Here is a 22,296-nt window from a genome sequence, read left to right on the forward strand (position 1 = left end):
GCGACGATTCTGACAGAAACAACCGGCGCACAATAAACAGTTATCTTTCAACTCGGCTTTGGCCACAGCCCTTAAAGATTTGAAGCTAAAATTCAACTTGAAAGATAAACAAAGGACGGCACTGAAGTGTTTCATTGAGAAGAAAGACGTATTTGGACTTATGCCGACGGGATATGGCAAATCCTTAATATAGCAGTTGGCTCTGCTGGTTGGGAAGCTAATGGGACTTAGCCACAATCCGCCGGCGCTCTAGGAACTACGTCAGCCTATTCGTTGCACTGATTGGTTGTATACCTACCCAATTGCTGCAGAGTGATTTGAAAGACAACCTTTTAGCCCACCTCCCTCCCTGTCAAGTGGCCCTAGACCCTTGTGCCTTCAGAATATGGGTCTAGCGCGGCTAGGCTACAAAAATATGCCATTGAGGACCACAACTGGGGCTAGCACAATCGACTCTACTAATTTAGCATAATGCAATTGAAACTCATACTTGCCAACATTTTAATTTGAAAATTCACGAATTTCTTACGTTGTTCTGCACTGTGATGTGTATCACCTCTAGCATTGTCCCCATACCCCTTACAGTTAGACATGAGCACACAGTGAATACCCAAATCACCACCAGTCAAACACTTGTTTCAAAAAAATAATTGAATTGGATTGGGTCGACTAGCTCCAGAGCTGGTTCCAACCTCTCTTTGGAGCTGAACAACCTTCTGCTAAAGGTCTGCCTACCTGACCTGTGAGCCATGCAGCCCATTTCTCATTGCCACACCTGAACACCCCAGTGCTCCCATACAATCCCACCTCCTTTGAACCAGTTTGCTCCATCTGCCGGTCTAAGACTCAGTAGATCTCCAATACGTTGTTTTCCATATTGAGCTGTAACCAAGTCTAGACTGACTGAGATAATTATTATTATCTTGCTTTAAAATGATGTGAACCCACGAGGAGTGTAATCACACTCGTATATTGTCTGGACTGCTCCTCATAGTAGTTGCTCCCGAAAAGCGCCAGTTTCATTTCCTCTAAGCTCATATGAGCACAAGTTTGTGCGCGACGTGATTATCTTTTCCTGGCTGCAGCTTAGAAGCACTGTTTCCCATCAGTGTTTATCAAACCTAATAAATAGTTGTTTCACTCTCACTTTGGTAGAAAGTCGGCAGCACACAGACCTGGAAATGGCTAAAAGCAAGCAAGACACAGACAGACCAAGAGATGCACTGAAAACTTCCACGTGAACTTAAGCTTATTGCTATTTACTGACATCGGGCTTGGAATAAACACAAGGTTTGCCGATTATCATTGTGAAAGGGGTTTTATTGTCTGTTTTTGTGGGCAGAAATTAACTAAGAAAGACCATAGATCCATTTCATTCTGTGACCGAAGTTGTAAACACTCAAATTTACTTGAACAACTTTTGTGGCTATTATAATTGTAGGAAAAGGAAATCAAACCGGTTCGGGTCTCATATCTACAAGATAAACCGCCTTTTGAAAGGTTAGAAATACAGTCGACTTAGTCAATGGGAGGACAGCAGGAAAGAACTGAGAAATACCAGGAAAAATGGGAGATATAAAAACAGTTTACGGATATATATCTGGTATAATCTGAAATATTCACCCTGCGTCCAAAGATTTTAAATAATGAGGTCTTAGCTTTACTGCAATTATGCAAACCAGCAGCACATTTATCAGCACCAAATCCCTGTAAATATAAACAGACTGAGCACTGACCTAAACATTCGCCTATTAACGTCTGCTGTGCTCTGGTCATACAGAACAGACAGAGGCACAAACTTTTTTATGTGTCATAACTTCACTGGTTTCAGTGCAAATATGAAGATTTTTTTCTTAACTTCATACTTGAAGAACACTAAAGCTTCGATGTTGGACCCCGAGACCCAACAGGGAGTGATTTACAGCTCAGATTTAAGGAAAATTCTTATCATCTCTATGTTTAACTTACATCTTGCGTAGAGAACTCAGACTTTTTTTGGCTGATGATATTAAGTATATCAAGTTTAGCAGTAGTAATAGATTGCCACAGGGCTCTATTCTTGGTCCATTACTGTTCTCACTTCCACATAAATAACACAACCTTTCCTAGTCATTGGCTCCATTTACATATTTTGCAGATGACTCAGTTTTATATCCACCTCATCCCAGAGTCTGACTTGTCTTCAGTCGTTATTTATCTGACTGTGAATGTTTCATGTTCTGTGGTCACTCTTGGAAATCAGACTGTCTGATTAAACTCAAGTTAAACTTCCTGGTATGGTTGATTAATAGCAGTACTTTGGACCAAAAGATGAGAGATTTAGACTCGACTGGTTGAGCGATCTGCTTCAAGAAAGTTGATCAAGAAAAAATTAAAATGATGTAACTGCCCAGAAACAGGTGTACTATCCATTCAGATCCACCATTCAGTGTAAAATCTATTGTTAAAGCTCATCTTTTTTAAAAGTCGAGCCAAATCCTGCAGATAGGATAGGCAGTGGAATACTTTCTGACCACATTTGGTTGATTTTTTTTTTTAACTTTTTGATGAGGAGAAATGCAATTAAAAAGATTCAACAATAAAAAGGAGAGAAACAGCAGCAACCCCAAACACCAAAGGAGAAGAATCTTGATGGAATTTCTTCCTCCGCCACCACCTGAGCTCATCTCGCTCTCAGATGGCTGAGCGCATTTTTGATCTGAAAGAAATTGTCTTGGGTCCATTTTTCTCTCTCTCTTGCTTCCTTTCTGGTTTCCTTTTTGCTTGTTTTTCGGCGCTTCTCATTTTAAACCGTTCTGTCTCTCCGCACGTCTCGCTCAGTTTTCGTTTGACAATTAGAGGTGTGAAATGTGATGTGGAGAGTGCGGCAGCAGCGGGCGGTGTTGGCGTTTCAGGTGTGCACGTGGACCGGAGTGTTTGCGTGCGTCGAACAGTGCCAGGCCACACTTTAATCCTGGCTTCGGCGGAGGTGCGGCCTGCTCCAGATGGGGCCATTGTGCTGCGCCATGCATCAATAATTCACAGAGAGCCAGAGAAAGTGGCGGAGTGTGTCTGCCTGCTCAATAATTAACCAGGGAGGGAGAGAGGCATGTATGTACAGCCCGGGTCTCTCTCCAAACGCCCATTCAAATGGCCCCCTTTGATGTCGCGGGCCTGGGGGGTCTTTGGATTTGTCGGCTCATTAAGATGTCACCCCTCTTTCCTTTTATTGTTTTGTAATCCGCGAGCAGGAGCCATTGTACGGTGTGAAAACTGGCAAAATGCATAAAGTACATGTGTCTCTGCCTGTGTGAGGCTGCAGTAATGACTGTTACGGGAGATGCTCGCCTGCCACCGTATATAATAGCTATTTCAGTTCTGCTGTAGGTAGGACAGTGAATGGAGCCTTTTTTTCGTTGCCCCCACGCACCTCAGCTCCGTCTGTCACACTGCATACGAAGCCGGCTTTTGTTTTCAATGCATCTGCTGCTACAGGACAATTTTTTTTAAAAGTGGATCGTTCAGATGTCTATAAAAACTCCTGACGTCTCCTGTTCTGTTTCATCTTCTTCAGTCTTATCTCCCATGATAAATTACTGTAAATATTCGAGTCGGCTGTGTTATTCCACTCGTAAGATGAACCAGGAGGCAGGACTGGAGTATATTACTCATCCTCATGACAGGAGGTGTAGTTAGCGACATTTCATGACTCACATGTCACACATACCGCCTCCTCCACTCTCAACAGGGATTCCCTTTCCTTTTTATCTCCTCGCTCTGTCCTCCTCGGCTTAAAATCACTTCTTCATCGTCAACGCTTCTCTTGTTCAAACCCATCAGCTGTCTTTTTACTCCCTTTTCTCTCCTCCCTGCCTCCCCCTCCTCTCTCTATTAGAAATGAGGGAGTTGTCGGAGTTGCCCTGGCCTGCCCCGGTGGGTCAGCTGGAGGAGGAGCCCCCCGCCAGAGAGCAAGGTGACCTCTCACCCTGAAAACCCCACCACTCCCCTTCCTTCTCGCTTTCCTTTATCAGCCTAAACACACACATACATGCAGTCGGCCTGACCTCCATGACCCATCCTGTTGTCCCGCATCTGCTCCACCTCCGCTCTCAAGCCTCCCCCAGCGGCCTGCATCTGCTGCACCTGCATCTGTCTCTGCCTGTTGCAATTCCTCTGAAAACGTCCCTTCCCAAGCATATTCCTCATAACCATGCATGAAAAGCTCTCTGTAAATGAGGATGTCTGCGGCGTTCGTGTACTTAGCAGGGGCCGTTGCGCACTTAATGTTTAATTACAAGTCCTCTAGATTTGAATTTCACAAAATCAGGCACAGGGTGAGTAAATAACACTTGAGTCTGTACAATGTAATTTGCTCCAGAATGGCGTCAGTACAGTCGAGGAGATTGCAAAGTCTGCTTGTAAGACAAAGACATGCAGCAGAGGCAGGCAGAGAAGAACCTCCGGTCTCTGTCTGCCCCCTGGACTCATAAAACACTGAATGGTGGGTAAATGAGGTGATCATTTCGTTGTTGTCAGAACCAACTGTCCTGTAGAGCGACCTGTCTGTGAGAGGTCTCCCTGCTGCATGCTCGGTTTGCTACCGTCGGGTATCTGGTGTTTACCGTCGTCCGGCTGAGAGGTTTAAATCCCTTTTGATGATACTGCTGTGCAAATAATGTGGCTCACTTTTTCTGTCCTGCCTGCCAACAGTGCAGTTCGATGGCGCAGAGTGGGATCGATCCTCGTCGCCCACGGAGCGGTTGCGCCCACCGGGGCCCAGGTCCAGCCCGCTGGCGGGCGGCGGGATGAAGTTTCGAATGCCGCACGAAGGCCTCGCATTGGTGGGGGAGCGAGTGACCCGAGTCTGCCTCTGGAGAAGCAGGTGTACGTATTCTGTCTCTTGTTGACCCACAGAAAATCATCAGTTTCTGTATCTGAAGGTTTAATCTGATTAAGAGGCACACATGCTTTGACATTCAATGATTGAGTGCTCTGGTTGCTACCAGTTTTAATTACCTTCAACATAACCTGAGCATGAAGACATTGTCCTGTCTTAAAAGAAAAATAGTAATAAAAGACACAGTTTCTGAAAATCTGTCAAACTGAGTAGAGGAAGGGGTTGTTTAAATGTTTAAATACGTCAACCAATATTATTATGCAATTATTTGTGCATTTAAATATTATTGTCAGACTATAAATGTAAGTATCGTGCACATATATTTATAATACACTGCTATGAAAGTGACTTTGAATATTCGAGGAAGAAAAGGCTGTTGGCATTTGTGTCAGCTACACTACCGTAAATAGAACATAAGCATATAGGAATTTCTCCGTCTTAGAAGAAAAACAACAAGAATGGAACCGGTAATATCAGAAGACATCGAATTGGATCAAAAATGCCTGTCGGAGATTCATTATTCACAGAGATGTCCACAGAGATAAGATCACAGAGATGCAGGATACAACCAGGCATTTTGTTTAAATGTTTAAATGCATCAATCAATCTTCATTATGCAAAAAATTTGTGCATGTAGATTCAGTTATCACAGTCTGTTAATGTCAGCATCAATGTACATATATTTGTAATACACTGCTATGAAAGGGATTTTGAATAGTTGAGAATGACTCAGGCTGTAAAACCCCATAGATTCTCACTATCAATTAAATTACCTTGAATCTAATATAAGCATAAAGGGAAGTGCCCTAGCTTTAGAAGAAAATGGCAGAAATGATAACAGTTATCTCAGCAGATATCAAATTATATCAAAAACGCTTTGAAAATATTTCAGTTCTGGATCTCACAGAGATGCAGGCATTTTGTTTAAATCTTTAAATACATCAACCAAAACTTTGTTATGCAGTCATTTGTGCATGTAAAACCAATTATCACAGGCTATAAATGCACATACATTTATAATACACTGCTGTGAAAGCGATTTTTGAATATTTGAGAGAGAGCATGCTCTAGATACACAAAAAACAGCCCAACTGTGTTTTTTTGCACTGCTTTGATCTATTAAGAACTTGGACAAAACGAAGCGGTTATGTGTTTTTGGCTAAGCAGCGCTCATCAGAGCTTCCAGAACTGCAGAAGGTTAGAATGAGAACTAATTAAGTCGGGACATTAAAAACACACATTTACTTTGGTCTTAATTTCAGACATCATTGGTTTATTATATGTGCTGTTTGCGTGCACATAAGGGCCGTTTCTAATGAAATTCCGGCAAACCGACACCCCTTAAGCACAGATTCACTCGGCGCCTGCTGTGTTGTGCTCACAAACCCGAACATGTGTACAAATTCACTTGAGGGTGATAGTTGATTACTATGCTCCATTAGTCCTGATGATCTCTCAAGGGCTATTCAGAGGCTTTGTGGCTTTCTTCAGCTCAGTTTTAAACGGGAAAAACAACGTCGATGTCAACCTGTAGCGTTCAGTACAACCTGCTGCAGCCATCGCCAATAAAAGCTCATCGTAAGGCAGATGTTCATGGACCATTGGGGGAAAAATCTTAATGACTTTGGCAATCCTCTGATCATGGGTTACTTTTGTAGGTTTAAAAGAAATCCCTCAACTGCTGAATGGATTGCTATAAACGTGGTTCAGACATTCATGCTCCCCTCAGGATAAATTGCAATAACTCTGGTGATCCTTTAACCTGCAGAAGTTCACTGCCTTGAAATAGAGGCTAAGGTGAATTCAATGACAGTTAGATTAAAATTTGCTCCTAAACTTCAGACATGTTCAACTGTTGTGGCGTCATTGTACCAGTTCTCATTGTTACCAACCGTGGAGCTGAATTTTCATGAAGCGTTACTGTAATTTACCTTCTGAACACCAAGCAATTCTGGGATTTATTTGCTCCTTTTACATTTTTTACTCACTGTTGGCAATTTTTTCGCTACAATAATAAAATCTTGCACATCTATGGAAATGCCACGACCGTGGATAGAAGTAGTTAGAAAATGTCTAATTTGCAGTATGACACAGTTGCAATATTGCAGAGAAAACTAAAGAAAAATTAAGTTGCAGTTCTTTATTTATTTTACTTTTTTTTTAGATAAAAAAAAAAGTAAAACTGAAATGACCATTTTCCAAGTGCCTACAAGTGTTACAGTACTGGGAAAAATTGATCATTCCCAGCAAATGGTATCATTACTGTTTGCTAAACTTTCAGGGAACATTCAGGGAGCCTTTAGGGAACGGTTCCTGTTTGTCAGTTCTGCATACTGTCAATATTTTAACTATTTTACATGTTTAATTTGTTTCCATGCTTGTATCCTTTCCATGTTTTCTTTGCAAACACAGAATGTAATTGAGTCGAAAACTCCCAGAATTTTTGTCATGTGACTGTTGGTCACAGTGAAGACATTGCTCACTTGTTGATTGCATTTTGGAGCACAGAATTTTGTTTTTTACAGAATCTGGACAGAGCAGACGTTTATTATTTGCTTTTTTCATGAGGCATGAAAATATTACATTTTTTAGGCTTAGATTTGGTTTCTGAGATGGCATTTCACAGATGAGTAGTTCAAGGGCTGTTAGAAAGTCAAAATCCAGCACTTGTGCCTGTTTTTACAGTTTCTGACCTTGACAATGGTGTAACTTTTATATTTAAAAGCTGACAGTTAGTTTTGGGATTCAGAAGGTTGATTTGAACAGTTGAATTGCTGCAAACTACAGAGTTTCTCCAACATCTATTACCAGAAGGTGAAAAAAATATGTTTTGTTTGCTCTTCATAGTACCCCTTTTGTCATATTTCGCCTTGTGTGTGTTCGATCAGGTGGTACCACGGTTCTCTGTCACGTTCGGAGGCAGAATCGTTGCTGACGCTGTGCAAAGAGTGTAGCTACCTGGTGAGGAACAGTCAGACCAACCGCTCCGACTACTCGCTGTCTCTACGGTACGACACAAACACACACAAACACACACAAACACAGTGGCAGTGAGCGCCTCCAGCGTCATTCTCAGAAGAACAGCTTCACATTTTAGATGTACCTTTCTCATTTTTTCCACTATGTGACAGAGGAGAGTGTGCAAAGTGTGTGTGAAGCCACCTGAGCTACTGATCTCATATTGCAGTCTCCCACACCTCTCCATCTGTCTCCCCACATTCTACCTCCCTCCCCTCCACCATCACCTCCGCTTACGATCACCGCTGCACTGATTCCTCTCCTGATGCTCATTTGCGGTGCACAATACTGCTTATCTGGCCAAATCTCTCCCTTGCAATTGCTACCACGATCCATTGTCCCGGCCTCACACCGTCCTCCCATCAACCCTGTATTCTCACACCGTTCCTGCCTTCTCCCCACAGCCTTCCCCCTTGGCCCCCAGCGGGCCCTCTAAGTGGTAATCAGGCAGGTAGAGCACACTTCAGTGCACACATCATCCTCCACATAATCACTAATGAATATGAATTACCTTCTGTGGGACACACGAGAAGGGAATTAGGCAGGGAAAGGGGAGAGAGGAGAGGAGGAAGAGGGTGAGGGGAGGGGAGCCGCAGTGTTGTGATGACATACAAACAAGCCCATGCATTACTCATTTACATGAGCAGAGTGGGTTTGACACGCACACGCACATGTTCGCTCGAGCGACAAGGTCAGTTCTCATTCTGGTTCCCCTACTGGCATCTGTGAGGTTTAGGAGTGAAATATCAAGAAAAAAAAACATGTCCCAACATTAAATTCTTTGAAAGAAAGGCGTAGCTTTTGCCAAAGACGACCTTCAAAGTCTGTGCAAAAGAATTATTCTTGGACAATCTCAAAGGAGCTGTAACTTCAAGGGAAAGTCTGATAGAGCTTTTCTATAAGTAGTAATAACACAGGGTGCATTGGAAAAAGAAGATGAGACTGAATGTTACAATAAAATGTCAAACTTACTAATATAATAATATAATAATGTGGTAAATTACTATTCTAGCTGCAAATGGCTGATTTTTAATGGAATATCTCCATAGGGGTACAGAGGAACATTTCCAGCAACCATCACTCCTGTGTTCTGATGCTACATTGTGTTAGCTCATGGTGTTGAAAGGCTAATTGATGATTAGAAAACCTTTGTGCTATTATGTTTGTGCATGCATAAAAGTGTGACTTTTCATGAAAAACATGAAATTGTCTGGGTGACCCCAATCATTTGAAGTGTAGGTTTATGATGCAATGAGGAAAGCAGCATTTTTGTAGTACTTTCTTGCAGTTTTAGCTCCATATTAGCTTGTCGTTTCCATTTAGCATCATGTCCTGATGAAGTATTGTTTGGCCCAGAGTCATTTAATGTAGTTGTATCTGATAAAAGACCTCATGGGTGGCTAAGAAACGTGTTGTAAAGCTCTGGTTATGTGATTGGAATTGCATGCAAAAGGGGTAATTTTTGGCACTTTTGGCTTTCCATACAAAGCTCAAAGAGATGGTGAAAACCTGTGTTCTCCACTACAGGGATGGGCTGTGTTCATTGTGTGTGTTGCTTTGGTGCAGCCTTTGAATGAAAACCTGAAAGGACCCGCCATGTCCCGGTGTTTACTTTTCAGGTGCTGTGTGAAATTGATGGTCTTGAATGCAACCCGTATTGAAAATTTTACAACTGGACATTGGACTGCTCACAAATTTAAAACATTTTCACGCTGGAGACATTTTAGCAGTGTCCTGCAACAAACTGCATGCTCATTTTACAATACCTAGCAGTGTATGTAAACAAAGGATTGGACTCAAAAAACTGATACCACTGATTACAATTGGCCCCAGCTTTGATATTTGAGATTGATGAATAGCAATAATATTGATAAAGTGTAGAACTGTCAGAATCTCTTGTACATTGTGATCATTTCTGTTGTCCACACATGCAGATTTCATGCTTTGAGGCCAATTACTGGAGCAAATTAGGCACTTTATTTGCCTTTAGAAAGCCTGTGTATCTGTATAATTAGAGTGTTAAAATTCTGGTGTATGTTTTCCTCTTGTTGCTAATCCAGCACTTAGCAAAACCACTTTAAACCGCTTTAACACTTTAATCCTTTACCTCAGAATATATTTTTTTAAGTAATCTGACTAATCATGTGTCTTACCCTGTATCATCACACATAAAAAAGGCAGCTCAAACCATTAAAATAAGGTTCATGTGACTAAGAAAGGAGAATTTTTCTTTTCTAGATGGATAGAAACTGGAGTTTAGTCCTTATCAGGGTGTTTTGGCTGGTTGGTAAATGTGTTTATGATAAAGTGGCATTCTGATGGTGCCAGTATAAGCTTCAGAAAGGAATCTATGCGTGATAACAACAAATTCCACCTACATTTAGTGGAAAAGATTCTGCATCTATGTATTTCTAGTCACTTGTGTTATCTCTAGTTGGAAAGTGTGAACCACACCTACCTCATGAGTGAACAATAGAAGAAATGACTGTTTAGTGGAGTGAGTTAAGTGAGTCAGCAGTGAAACGAGAATCCCTGCCAGATTTAAAGCAACATGTATTATGACTACAGAGGATTGGGAGGTTTTCTAATATACCATCACAAACAAAGAGTCCCTAAAACAAACAGGACTGGATGAAACCTTCGGCTCTGAGCGATCTGATGGCCGGGGGGACGGCACAAGCTGCCAGTTGTTTGTAGTCACAGCGAGAGTTTTTTGGTTTCGCTGCTCTTCAAAATTTAATTTGGTTTACTAGAACAATGACAATTATGGTGACCGGTTCCAGCCCTTGTCTTTCCCTCTGCTTCTATAATTAGACGAACATCACGACTGGCTGGCTGGCTCTTAAAGGGGAAGTGCCGTTGTGGCTGCCTGCGTTTTTAAAGGGGAGGTGTGGTTCTCTCGTCTGAGCCACTTTCACAGTCCGCAACATCCGTCTCTAACTCTCTGACTTCTCCTCGTGTGTTATTACACCTCTCATCCATTCATCATAGCGTCCCCTTGCTTTCTCCCTTCCTAATTTGTGACACACAGTTAAATGTCGGTCAGAATCATGACCTCACAGTGGAGGAAGAAGAAGCGAACATAAATCCAGTCTGTCACTTCCACTGTGTCATTATGTGACAGAATGTGTGGAAGGCTGTGCGATGGTTTATGTGTCCCACATTTCATATCATCTCTCTTCTCTCCGCTAGACTTTTTCTCACTTCTGTAGTGGATGCCTCCCACTCTTCCTTTGTCTCCAGACTCAATATATATCTTCTCTCCCCTCACAGGAGCTGCCAAGGTTTCATGCACATGAAATTCACCCAGTGTAAAGACGGAAAGTACATTCTGGGACAGAACAGCCCCCCATTTGACACCATCCCAGAGGTCATACACTTCTACACCACACACAAACTCCCCATCCGAGGCGCCGAGCACCTTTCCCTGCTCTTCCCTGTGCTGGTTCAGACTCTCTGACTGACCTGGACGCTCCTCCAGGATTTCAGACACTGAAAACATGAATGTTTGACGGGATCTTCCCAGCGCTCTCTTCTTGTTTAACTGGACTACTTTCGATGAGGGTCTCGTGCCCTCACCCACCACTGCTGTCATACATGTGCCAAGTGTCTCTAACATGCGGGGGATCGATTCACAGGAAATGCAATACCTGAACTTTAGGCACCTTTGCTGTAACTCTCCTTTTCATTCTCCTTGCTAAACCAAGGGGGGTGACTTCAGGACATCTATAAATTTCCATTTGATTGCATTTTTTCCCCCAGAAATACAGCGGATTTAGGCAGAGCTGGACCTGGGAGAAAGTCTGAAATTTCTGAATGTACTGGTCCCCCAGTTTGAAGACGACTGGCAGAAGACTGAGATTAAATTACTGCTGTTCCACAGAAACCACCTCATTGTTGCTGGTGAAAATATTGCTGTTGCTAGGTGAAAATCATGCAAGTCGTAATCAGGGTTTTCCCGACCTTTAAGTGTTAGCAGCAACATCTAAATGGTTTCAGTTGAATGAACAGAGAATCTATACTGAGAGTTCACCACTTTGGAGGAAAATGATAATGTCATAGTTTTGGCTACAGAATTGGGTGTTCAGATATTTTCTTTGAATGGACTATTCTTGTTTTGTAGCCTTAAAGATGGAATTTGCTATTCTGGAGAAAGATTTTGATATTTAGAAAATTAGCAAATTTAGCTAGCATGTGACAGATTCCCTCTCTTGGGATATTTACATATGGACTAAAGTGTTAAGTGTGTTGATCATTTACAGATCCAGGGCAATGTGCAAACAAGAATATGGCCAAAATGACAATCCTAATGATTTTCATTAATATTTACATCTAAAATATTAATTGCAATTGTTCATTGAAATATTTTTTTTCCATGCTCGCATACAAATAACACATTGCTACTTCCACTTCATTGTTGGGCTACACTCATGCTAATGTACAAGTTTATGTATCAAAAACATATTTAAAAATCAGGTTATTCACATTAACTCAAAATATAAATTTAATTTTACTTAAACACCCTCAGTTGCTTCACGTGTTACTCGACAGATGATGCAATTTACCAATGTTCCCCAAACGCTTCATATGCAGGCTACAGTTGTGCACAGAGAAGCTTGTAGTCTCCACTCAGTTACTGCAGCTCAGACAGATGTTTCACCAAAAATTACTTTGAAAAGAGTGAAATGGGGTGTTGTAATGTCAGATTTACCCAGTTTGAAACCAGATGTTTTTATCTACGTGGGCTGTTGCCTATAAATCAAGCAATTTCACAGTCGTTCATGTTAATTTAGTTGTGAGAAGCAAAACTTGTGATTCATACTTTATACTTTGATTAGTTGTGCGACCATGACAGATGTCAGATTTTATTTTCAGCATGTGCTGAACAGTCAGCTGATTTTTGCTGGAACCTGTATTGAATCTAAATTGCTTACTCCACCTTTAATGCTGCTAGGCTAACCGTCTCTAGTGATTCTTTCTGAATAAATCAGGACTAAAAGTTTATGATTAGCCCAGTTTAAGCTGCAGGAGACCGTGAATGCTCTTGCGATGTGTTTTGTTGCTGCAGAGGAAATAGATTCATAATGAGCAGAGAGAAAATCGGCTATCGAAAATGATGAGCTCAAAAAGGAAAAAAAAAAGCCCAAAAATGCTAATGCACCCCCTCCACACACAGCCCCAGGCCGCTCCAGAATACCAAGGGAAAACCCTGATATTGTGCTGATTTTTCATGTTTGTACCAGAGTCAATAAATTAAATTGTACTGTATAAGATGAGAAAACCTTTTTCACCCTCAGGCTTGGGAAGACCTATTTGTAAATGCTGGAAGTTTCATGTTGCAGACAACAATGCTGTTTATGTCACACACAAAAAAGAAAAAAAAACTATTTTCAAAGATGAAAGGTTTCTACCAACAGCAGTTATATTTCAGATGCTTTTCTACACACACCTGTTTATTTCCATCCGGTCTGTCCTTTACCGTTTTCTGAGGATTTGCTTGACACATCTCCATGTTACTTGTTGATTGTGCATCATAAGCAACAAAGAAGTTGTGTTGTATTGGTACTCGTGTCAACATTTCTGACCTTCTTTTCTCATTTCTCGCCTATGTTTTAGACAATGCTGGGTTTGGTCAAAGCAAATAGTCACTGCTGTTGTTGTCCCTTGGCTTATAGATAAGATAAGCTCAGGAGCTCTGGGCTACATGTGAAGCAAAGAGAACGAACTCTCAAACAAGCCCTCAAACCTTCTGAATGTTATTTATTTCAGTGCAGATGCTAGTCGTGAGTTGTATTTGAGTTAAAGGCTTGCCATCTGGAATGGTTTCTGCTGCCTGGTTGCAGCATTGTGTTGGTGAAAAGTGATTTTAGGGAAACGACGGCACATTTATGACCATCAGAAATGACTAAATTAATTTAAATAAGTTTTTCTATATCCCAGCATGAAAAATGGCAGGTTTCACAATGTACCTGCTGCTAAAGTGTTCCGAGTTTAATGTGTATTTTCATAAAGACCTATGGTTCCCAATCTGAAGGACGATTTAGAAATAATAAAAAACTAAATTACGATACTCAATATCATGTTTGTTTATAAGATTTTTGCCGGCTTCTCGTACAGTACGGTCCATTTTTACCTCTTGGTTGCTGAAAATGATTCAAAAACAACTGAAGAAGAGAAAGTAGTTAAACTGCTTACAACTTATAGATGTGAAATCTGTGAGTAGCGATGGCAAGAACTGGAATGACAGGGTCACATGTATTAAAGGTTGGGAAAACAATGTGTTTTTTTCCTATTGTAGTTTAAAAATACTAAAAAAGAGAAAATACCTGCAGAACTAATTACAACTTTCACACACAACATGCAAGTGGCTTCAACAAAGACTTAAGTTGTGGGGTCACACATAGGAAAGGTTGGGAAATATGGTGTATTTTTACCCTTTTTTTCGCTAAAATAACTGGGGAGTTGCCTACAATTTGCAGACATGACAAAAAAATCTGAATGATGGAATCACATGTATTAAAGGTAGGAAAATATGGTGCATTTTTACTTTTTTTTTTTGCTAAAAATTACTCAAAAACTATTGAAAATGGGAAAATAAGTATTGAACTACCTACACCTTATTATAATAAATAGTAGTTGTAATAATAATTATTATAGAAATATAACCTGTGAGATGCTACAACAAAAACTAAAATGATAGTCGCATGTAGTAAAGGTTGGGAAATATGGTGCATTTTAACTTATTTTTCAGCTAAAAATTACTCAAAAACAACTGAAAATGGAAAATAACTAGTGAACTGCTTACAATTTCTAGACAAAAAATGTGAGTGGCTACAACTACGACTGAAATGATGGAGTCACATGTATCATAGGTTGGAAATTATGGTGTATTTTTGACATTTAACAGCTAAAAATTACTCCAAAACAACTGAAAACGGAAAAATACCTAGTGAACTGCTTACAATTTAGAGATAAAACCTGTGAGGTGCTACAACAAAGGCTAAAATAATAGTCACATGTAGTAAACATTGAAAAATATGGTGTATTTTTTTAACTTCTTCAGCTGAAAATTATTCAAAAACCACTGGGAACTGAAAATAACTTACAATTTATAGACAAAACCTGTAAGTACCTGCAACAAAGACTGAAATTATGGGGTCACACATAACAAAGGTTGGGAACTGCTGATGTAGATAAAAACAATACGTTTGATTCCAAAAGGTAACACTTCCAAAATGCTCTGATGAAGAGTGTTGCTGATCAGATTTCATACAAAAGCCTCCTCTGCAGCCCAGAGAGGAGGGAAAGGAGGCACAAAGGACTTGGCAAGATTGCGTGCTTCACATACTCAAACACACACATTTGCTTTCCTTCATCCATTAACAGCAGAGGGAGAGAGGGAGAGAGAGGGTGAGGACCGGGGGGTGAGGTGTGGCTGAGGAGGAGGGTGAGGCAGCCCCCTCATTATTTGGGCTGCGCCGCAGTGAAAAGCGCTGGGATTGCTTTCATTACTGAGCCAAATGAAATAGCAGAGGCTGATTACCCGCGTGACGGAGAGAGGAGACGAGCTGGATCGCTCTCTATTGGGAGGGGAGAGGGGGTGAAGGAGGGGGAGGGAGGCGAGGGAAGGGGGGAGGCGGTGGAGGGCTCGGGTGGGAGACGTCGCCCCGGCTGTACTTCCCCAACAAAACTCCAAATAAGTGTGCGTTCGTGAGTGTAAGAGTGAGACGGCGAGGAGGGGGAGCCGCCACAGTCCCATTTTTCAAACAAGCCTCCCCAGGGACGGATGTGAATAATAACTGGAGTGGCAATGCAGTGTGTAAAAAAATCAAACAAATATCACGCTCATATTTTTCAGGCTTTTGTCTACCCCTTAGCTGAGAATATTTCCATCACATGTGCACATTTGTGTAGGCTGGAACAAAAGGCAGCGTCCCCTTCCACGAGGCACAATGATCCTCTGTGTGTGTGTAAATTGTTTTAAAAAAAAAATGCATTCTGTGTGTGTGTGTAGCTGTCACACCAGAATCGGGACGTGTCTAATGTCAGATGTGGTGGGTGTCGACTATTACGTGGTGGCAGCAGCTGCTAATCCATCAGATAAGCTCTGAGGAATGAACACCTGTGATCACCACGGAGCCAAAAGAAGGTTTTAGGAAACCACAGAACATATACAACACACATGCACAATGCAGAACTACATACAAATAAAGGTTTTCAATAGATGTCTTATTCACAGAGGGCATTTTAGTACGTCTCAACAGGAAAGGGACGGGTGTAAACAGTGAAATTAATGACGGATGAGTTCCATTTAGCTGCTTTAGTTTCAGGATCCTGCTTTTGTGCAAAAATCGGTCCATTTAAATAGAGCAGACTCAAGCCAAATGGTTTTAATAAATGACTAAGGGCTGCAAAAAAGAGCTTTTCAAGAAGTTAATGAATCAGAATAAAATAAGTAATGACACTGGAAAGAGACACCGGCTCAATATGAGAATGAATATATTAATATTTCTCAAAGAATGACTGAGGTTGAAGGTCAAATTAAACTTTTAAATGAGGCTCTTAATCTGAAATGTTTGGCAGACAGAAGATTTTAGGTGTTCTCCAATACCAATACTACCAGATGACAGAAAAAAATACTTAGTAGTTTCAAAATGCAGCATGCCTAAAATAGCAGGATGTCCTACTACATCCGCAGGCCAGCGTGCTTTTCTGGTCATCCTGACCTACAATCCTCTGCACAATTATGGTGTCTTTGTGCGAGTATAAACAAGCCTGTGCAGACAGATGACAGCTCATTTCACTTCCAGACTGCAACGGACAAAGTAGTGTGTCCCAGTTGTATGCAGGCTGCATGAAACAGTATATACTTTGTGAGGGAAGCTGTACTGTGTAAAGTATGCAATTTTGCACAGCCCCTGACTCGATCCTGAAAGAGTTTCAGTTAAAAGGGGAATGTTTTGGATTTAGAATTGTACATCCTTAAAGCTGATGGATTTGTGCGATAGATATAAGTTTAAAAAGAATGACCAAAAGCAACGAAAAGAAGAAGAAACAGCAGGGATGTCCAGACTTCTAATTACGTTTTGATCAGTTATCAAGAAAGTTGAACCACAGAACACACATCTCAACTGTTTACACAAGCTGAAAAATTATCTTTCTGACAGCTAAACTGGAATTCATGTGTAAATATGGTTCTGTTGGTTCTACGTTAAACTCTTTGGCTAGACCGAAAAAAGGAATTGCTGGACCACCTTAAATGAATTTCTTCAGTTGGTAACATGCAATTGTGTTAAGCTGATCCAAATTCAGTTAACAAGTTGAATTAATGTCAATGGTTTAAGTTAAATTCACTTAAATTATTTGATTCCTCTCAAACGCTGCAACTTAGTTATGAGGAAGGTCCTGAAATTCCCATTTTTTTCCAATTTAAGTATTCGCTTCACCCAAATGTAAAATGTCAAACAGAATTTTGTTATTACGCTTATAGCTCTATCTTTGACTTTATCCTAATGTTATTAGAAGAAAACAGAGGTTAAGTTGCAGCAGAGCAAAACTGAAGAAACTTTAATGTCAAACACACAATGCTAAAGGAGCAGCAAACTCGTTTATTTTGGACTTTTACTAAAATTAGAAAACACGTTTAAAGGCGTATAGTGTAAGTACAAGTTGACAGAATCCAGAAACTTCCTTCTTCACCAAAGCAGACAGATAAGTCAGCTTTATTTGAGAGAGTATTTTAGTTCAGCTACAGTTTTACAGTGTGGAACCTTGAGTCTAATAAATGTTATGGGGAGATACTAATTCAAACGCTGTCTCAGGCTGTCAGGGGGTTTAAACTCATACGAGACTCACACTCCACGTCCAACCAGACCTCGCATGCTAAGACTCATCAGCCAGCTGTGCACACACTCTCAGTGCCACAAGTGACGGACGGGACACTCAGACTGAAGCCCGCCGTCAGCCCTCATGTTTATCCCCCGTCCCAGACATGCTAATCCCGACAGTTGTGGCAGGCAGGCGTGGAGGAGATAGATTGGAGGTCAGTGCGAGCAGGTGTGTGCATGCCGTCAGGCCCTGCAATCAGAGAAGCTTCAGAGAGGAAAGCAGCTGCTGTTTTTGGGGGGATTTTTGGGGGAAGAATTTGGACGATATTACTTATCCACTCCTGCCACCTATCTGTTATGACAAGCTGGAAATCAGAGGCTGGCTGATGGTTGTAGAGTGTTTATTAGATCAACTTTTTCACTTTTTATAGATGGATAAATAGTTTATTCATCTCTGCTGGGGAAAACCAGCAGCTTCCACGTGTTACATTTAAGAAAAATAAAGAAACCAAAGCACAAAAGAACGTGCAATTAATATGCAAATTATGCTAGTTGAAGAATAAAGGTGCAAAAACTGCATGTATTTATAATAGAGGATGTACAAGTCAAGGTGAGAGAGACCTGCCTCAGACGTAAGACACAACAAAATCTACACATGCACTTGCAAACACCAGGAAAAGCAATCATAATGGGCGTTCACAAGCAGCCAGGCTCATCAAGACTGAAGGTCTGCTATAATTAACTGATATTCTAAGTGGGAGAAGAGACATATTATGCTGATGCACGATTAGTTGGAGACATTTACGCATAAATATCCAGAGTTGTCCCTTTTTGTTGCTGAAGAGGGCCGTGCATCAACAGCACAACGTCTCCATAATCAAGCGCTGACATTTATTCATGGATTTTTATTGTTTATTTTTGCAGGGACAGCACACAATTATAAGTAATTGCACCAGACAGAGGTAGCCAGCAGCTAATTTACATCTGTTGTCCTTGTGCAGGCAGACAAAAAAGAAAAAAAGCAAGCATAGAGCAGCAAGTACATGACAAAAACAACACAATACGAGAGGTCCATTAGTGTGAGATGACAAAAAGAATCAGGAAATACAACAAATAAAAGGCAGGCAATGGCAGTGCCAAAGTTTGAGGCTGGTTTTAAACACTGCAAAGCTTCCTATGTCTCTAATATTTGAGGGTTTATAGTAGATTTTTGTCCTTTATTCCAAATAGAAGAAACTATATTTATCTCACCCATAGATTCTGATTAATGTCTATGCTTTTTGCTGTGTCAATTTCCTGATTAACTGATAAATCGCTCTCAGTTTTAACAAAAAAAAAGTTATTTAGGTGATTCTTCAAGAAAAAATAACAAGCCCCTATTGAAGACTATAAAGATTTGCTGCTTTTTCTGTTTCACATGATTGTAACTGTAAGTTGATCCCCCCCAAAAAAAGCTAAATCATGACCTTTGGCTTTTGGAAACATTAGAATTTTTCACTATTTGCCTGCATTTTATAGAAGGATTAATGTATTAGTTTAAAAAAGAGAGCTAATAGTTGCCGCCAACATCAGCTCTGGGCTCTCGTTTGATAAGATACTGTTCCAGGGATGTCCAGCATGGAAAGATGTGTTTCTTGTTGCTAAGAAACGGGAAATAAAGTAGGGAAGAATGGCTTATCCGAGAAGATAAAACGGCTGTCAAATGAAAATATTCTGTTTTCACTCTACTTGTCTACTTGATCTGCTCCAGACAGAGGAATTAATGGCAGCGGGGTGTTGAGGGGAACGCTGGGAGGAAGGACTACCAATCCAAATCTCAGCCAGCTCCTCCACATATCCTCCTAGAGGGTGACCTTTGCCTCGGCTCCCCTCAGCTCCTTCCCAGCTGCTCCCTGGATAAAGCCCTCTGATCTCGGGGAGCTTATCACCAAAGTCTGCCTGGGTCTTTGCCTTTTTTTTTCTTCTTCTCTATTCCACATATAATTACACTACACTGAATCCGACAGCAGTGGAGGTGAGGCTACACGGGGAGGAGAGCGGTCACACACCAGATGAATGGGAGCTCGGCTGTAGAGGAGGGCACGGCTTCGGCCGAGAAGCTCCCAGCGTGAGCGGCCGCCTCCAATGGGACCCCTCGCTGCTCCTGGCCTGGCCCCACTCCACCTCCGAGCTGCATCAAAAAGAGACTTGAGAAGTGTTTCATCCTGGCGCATTCAGCGGCTCGGACCAGATGGAGCCTTTGTTCTTCCTCTCAGACACACACGGCGCAAACACGTCTGTGTACAAAAACGTGACACATGCAAATGCGCGCACACATGCACGCACGCTCGCACGCTTCCTCGGCACACACGGCGCTGTAAAGCCAGGATCACGCCGATGGGAGGGGGTGTGATTCTCTTGTCCTCTGTCGTGTTCACATTAGTCATATGCAAATAGGCATTGTGCACAGAGAATGACACAAATCCACCATGTCTAAACCCTCAAAGAGGACTGGTGACGGCTATTTAGTTAACATGATTTATTAAGGTATTTGACCCAGTTAGCACACGGGCCATTTATGGTGTTTGTTTCACATGTTTGGAGAAATTGAATCTGTCAGAGCTGGAATTTGAGGCCATGAAGAAGAGGATTTGAATGAAAAAGAATCTATTGATTTCACTGAACATGTTCCTCTTCATGTCCTCAGCTGATTTCAAGCTTTTTTTCTTTATCTGCATATAACTGGAAGAAGAAATGGCTGATTCTGTGGGTGAGAACATTATTTGGGGACATTTAATATTTTGTATTTCAGCCTCATTTTTCCTGTGTTACTTGTGTATTATTTTCTCTTTTAATATGCGTAGAGCTACTTCAACAAACAGAGGCTGCCATTGTTGTAGTTTCAAGCCAATTTTTAGGTCCTGTGCCACCCAGACCTCTCACTATCATGTGAGCAGTCGTTTTTTTTTCATCTGCTAATGGAATCTTTACTTTAAGAAAATGTACTTATCTTCTTTATCTTTTCATTAATTGTTTCCCACTTTGTTCCACATGTCAAGTTGAATGAACAGAAGGTTTTTAAAGACCCCATCTGCTGTGAATTTAGTTTTTCGCTGTCTTAACATGTCCATATGGTGTTTTTAATATGCTAGAAGACCTATTAAAAGAAAAATAAGCAGTCATCATTAGGGCTGAGCATTTCCACCTTGAAGCTGCAGCGTACTGATGACAAGTTTACAAACACAGATTGAGACGTCTGGTGTTTCGTACGTAACAAACCCGCAGAAGCACTCCTGTCTGCTTGCAGGGCATTGCTTTGTGTATCAATATTCCTCTTTAGAATTAGTGTACATCTAAATTGTGCCAGTTTTGCAGCTTGCTAGTGTGTGGTAGAGTAGTTTTACAGTTGTTAAGTGGAGTCAGAGTTGAGCTGGTGTGCTCGAGCTGCAGAGTGGGTGGAAACGGAGGCGGGTACTTCAAAGATCTGCACGTTATATGTATAATTATATCTAAGCCATTTTAGGGCAGAAGAATTTATTTTCAAAGGGAAGAATATGTCATTTTGACAAATGGAAATGAGTGATTAGATGTTTAATTGATGAATAGAGAAGAGTTTTTTGTATCAGTGAGAAGTGAAGTGATTTTCTGACATGATGTTCAGTGTTCAGGCCACATATTTAAGCAGCATTAGTTATTCTCTGTGTAATCCCCACTACAGGGGAAATGATATAAACAGAACTTTTTAATTAAATCAGTTCTTAAGTGTTTGTGACACATGACATCTTCCTTCACTCTCACATTGTTTTGGACTTTACCTGTTCAGGTAAATGGTAAATGGTCTGTATTTATTTAGCGCTTTACTATACCTGCAAGGTACCCAAAGCGCTTTACAAGATACGTCACATTCACCCATTCACACACTGATGGCGGATGCAAGGCGCTAACCACGACCCATCAGGAGCAATTAGGGGTCAGGTGTCTTGCTCAGGGACACCTCGACATGAGCACGACGGGCCGAACCGCACCCTTCGGTTGCAAGACGGCCACTCTACCCACTGAGCCATGCCGCCCCAGGTAGAGCCTTTCTCATTTTGGCGAATCTTTCTGGGATTGAATGGTTCATTTTTCAATTCATTCGGTTATATTCATACAGCGCCAACTCACAACATTACCCATGCTAGGGTCACTCACATAGTAAGGCCACGATCTTTCAATATAATATTACAGAGAAAAAAAAATGAATATAAATGATCCCTGGTGACAAAATGAAGCCTCCAGCAGAACCAGGCTCAGGGTTGACTGGTTAGGGTGAGGGTATAAAGGAAATTAATGCATGAAAGTACAGGGTTATAATCTCCAGTGACCATCCATCTTGATGTTACTGTTTTTTTTATTACTTAATATTCTCTTCATATTTACGGTAATCTCTTTTCACCTCGTAGAGTTCTTATAGGATGCTTAGTTTGAATGATTCGCACGTCAGAAGTCTGTATCTGGAGACACAAGACTTCTGATCAAGTGAATATATATTTCCAACATATAATCAAGTAAGTGTAAGTAATCAAGTGGTAAATCAGTAGGTATTTATTAGCAATT

The 22,296-nt window shown here is 41.1% G+C and overlaps 1 protein-coding gene across 1 annotated transcript in view; it reads left to right on the top strand.

Moving 5' to 3' along the window:
* The window catches only part of shdb (Src homology 2 domain containing transforming protein D, b), a 29,514-nt gene extending 15,343 nt beyond the window's left edge, over positions 1-14,171 (top strand). The window contains 5 exon segments of the mRNA XM_022214680.2: positions 3,875-3,952; positions 4,690-4,830; positions 4,833-4,863; positions 7,765-7,884; positions 11,168-14,171. Of these exon segments, the coding sequence (XP_022070372.2) occupies positions 3,875-3,952; positions 4,690-4,830; positions 4,833-4,863; positions 7,765-7,884; positions 11,168-11,354 (557 nt within the window). The 3' untranslated portion in view covers positions 11,355-14,171.
* Positions 14,172-22,296: the final 8,125 nt, after the last annotated feature.

Source organism: Acanthochromis polyacanthus, chromosome 4 (genome assembly GCF_021347895.1).
Source record: "Acanthochromis polyacanthus isolate Apoly-LR-REF ecotype Palm Island chromosome 4, KAUST_Apoly_ChrSc, whole genome shotgun sequence".
Taxonomy (NCBI): Eukaryota; Metazoa; Chordata; class Actinopteri; family Pomacentridae; genus Acanthochromis; species Acanthochromis polyacanthus.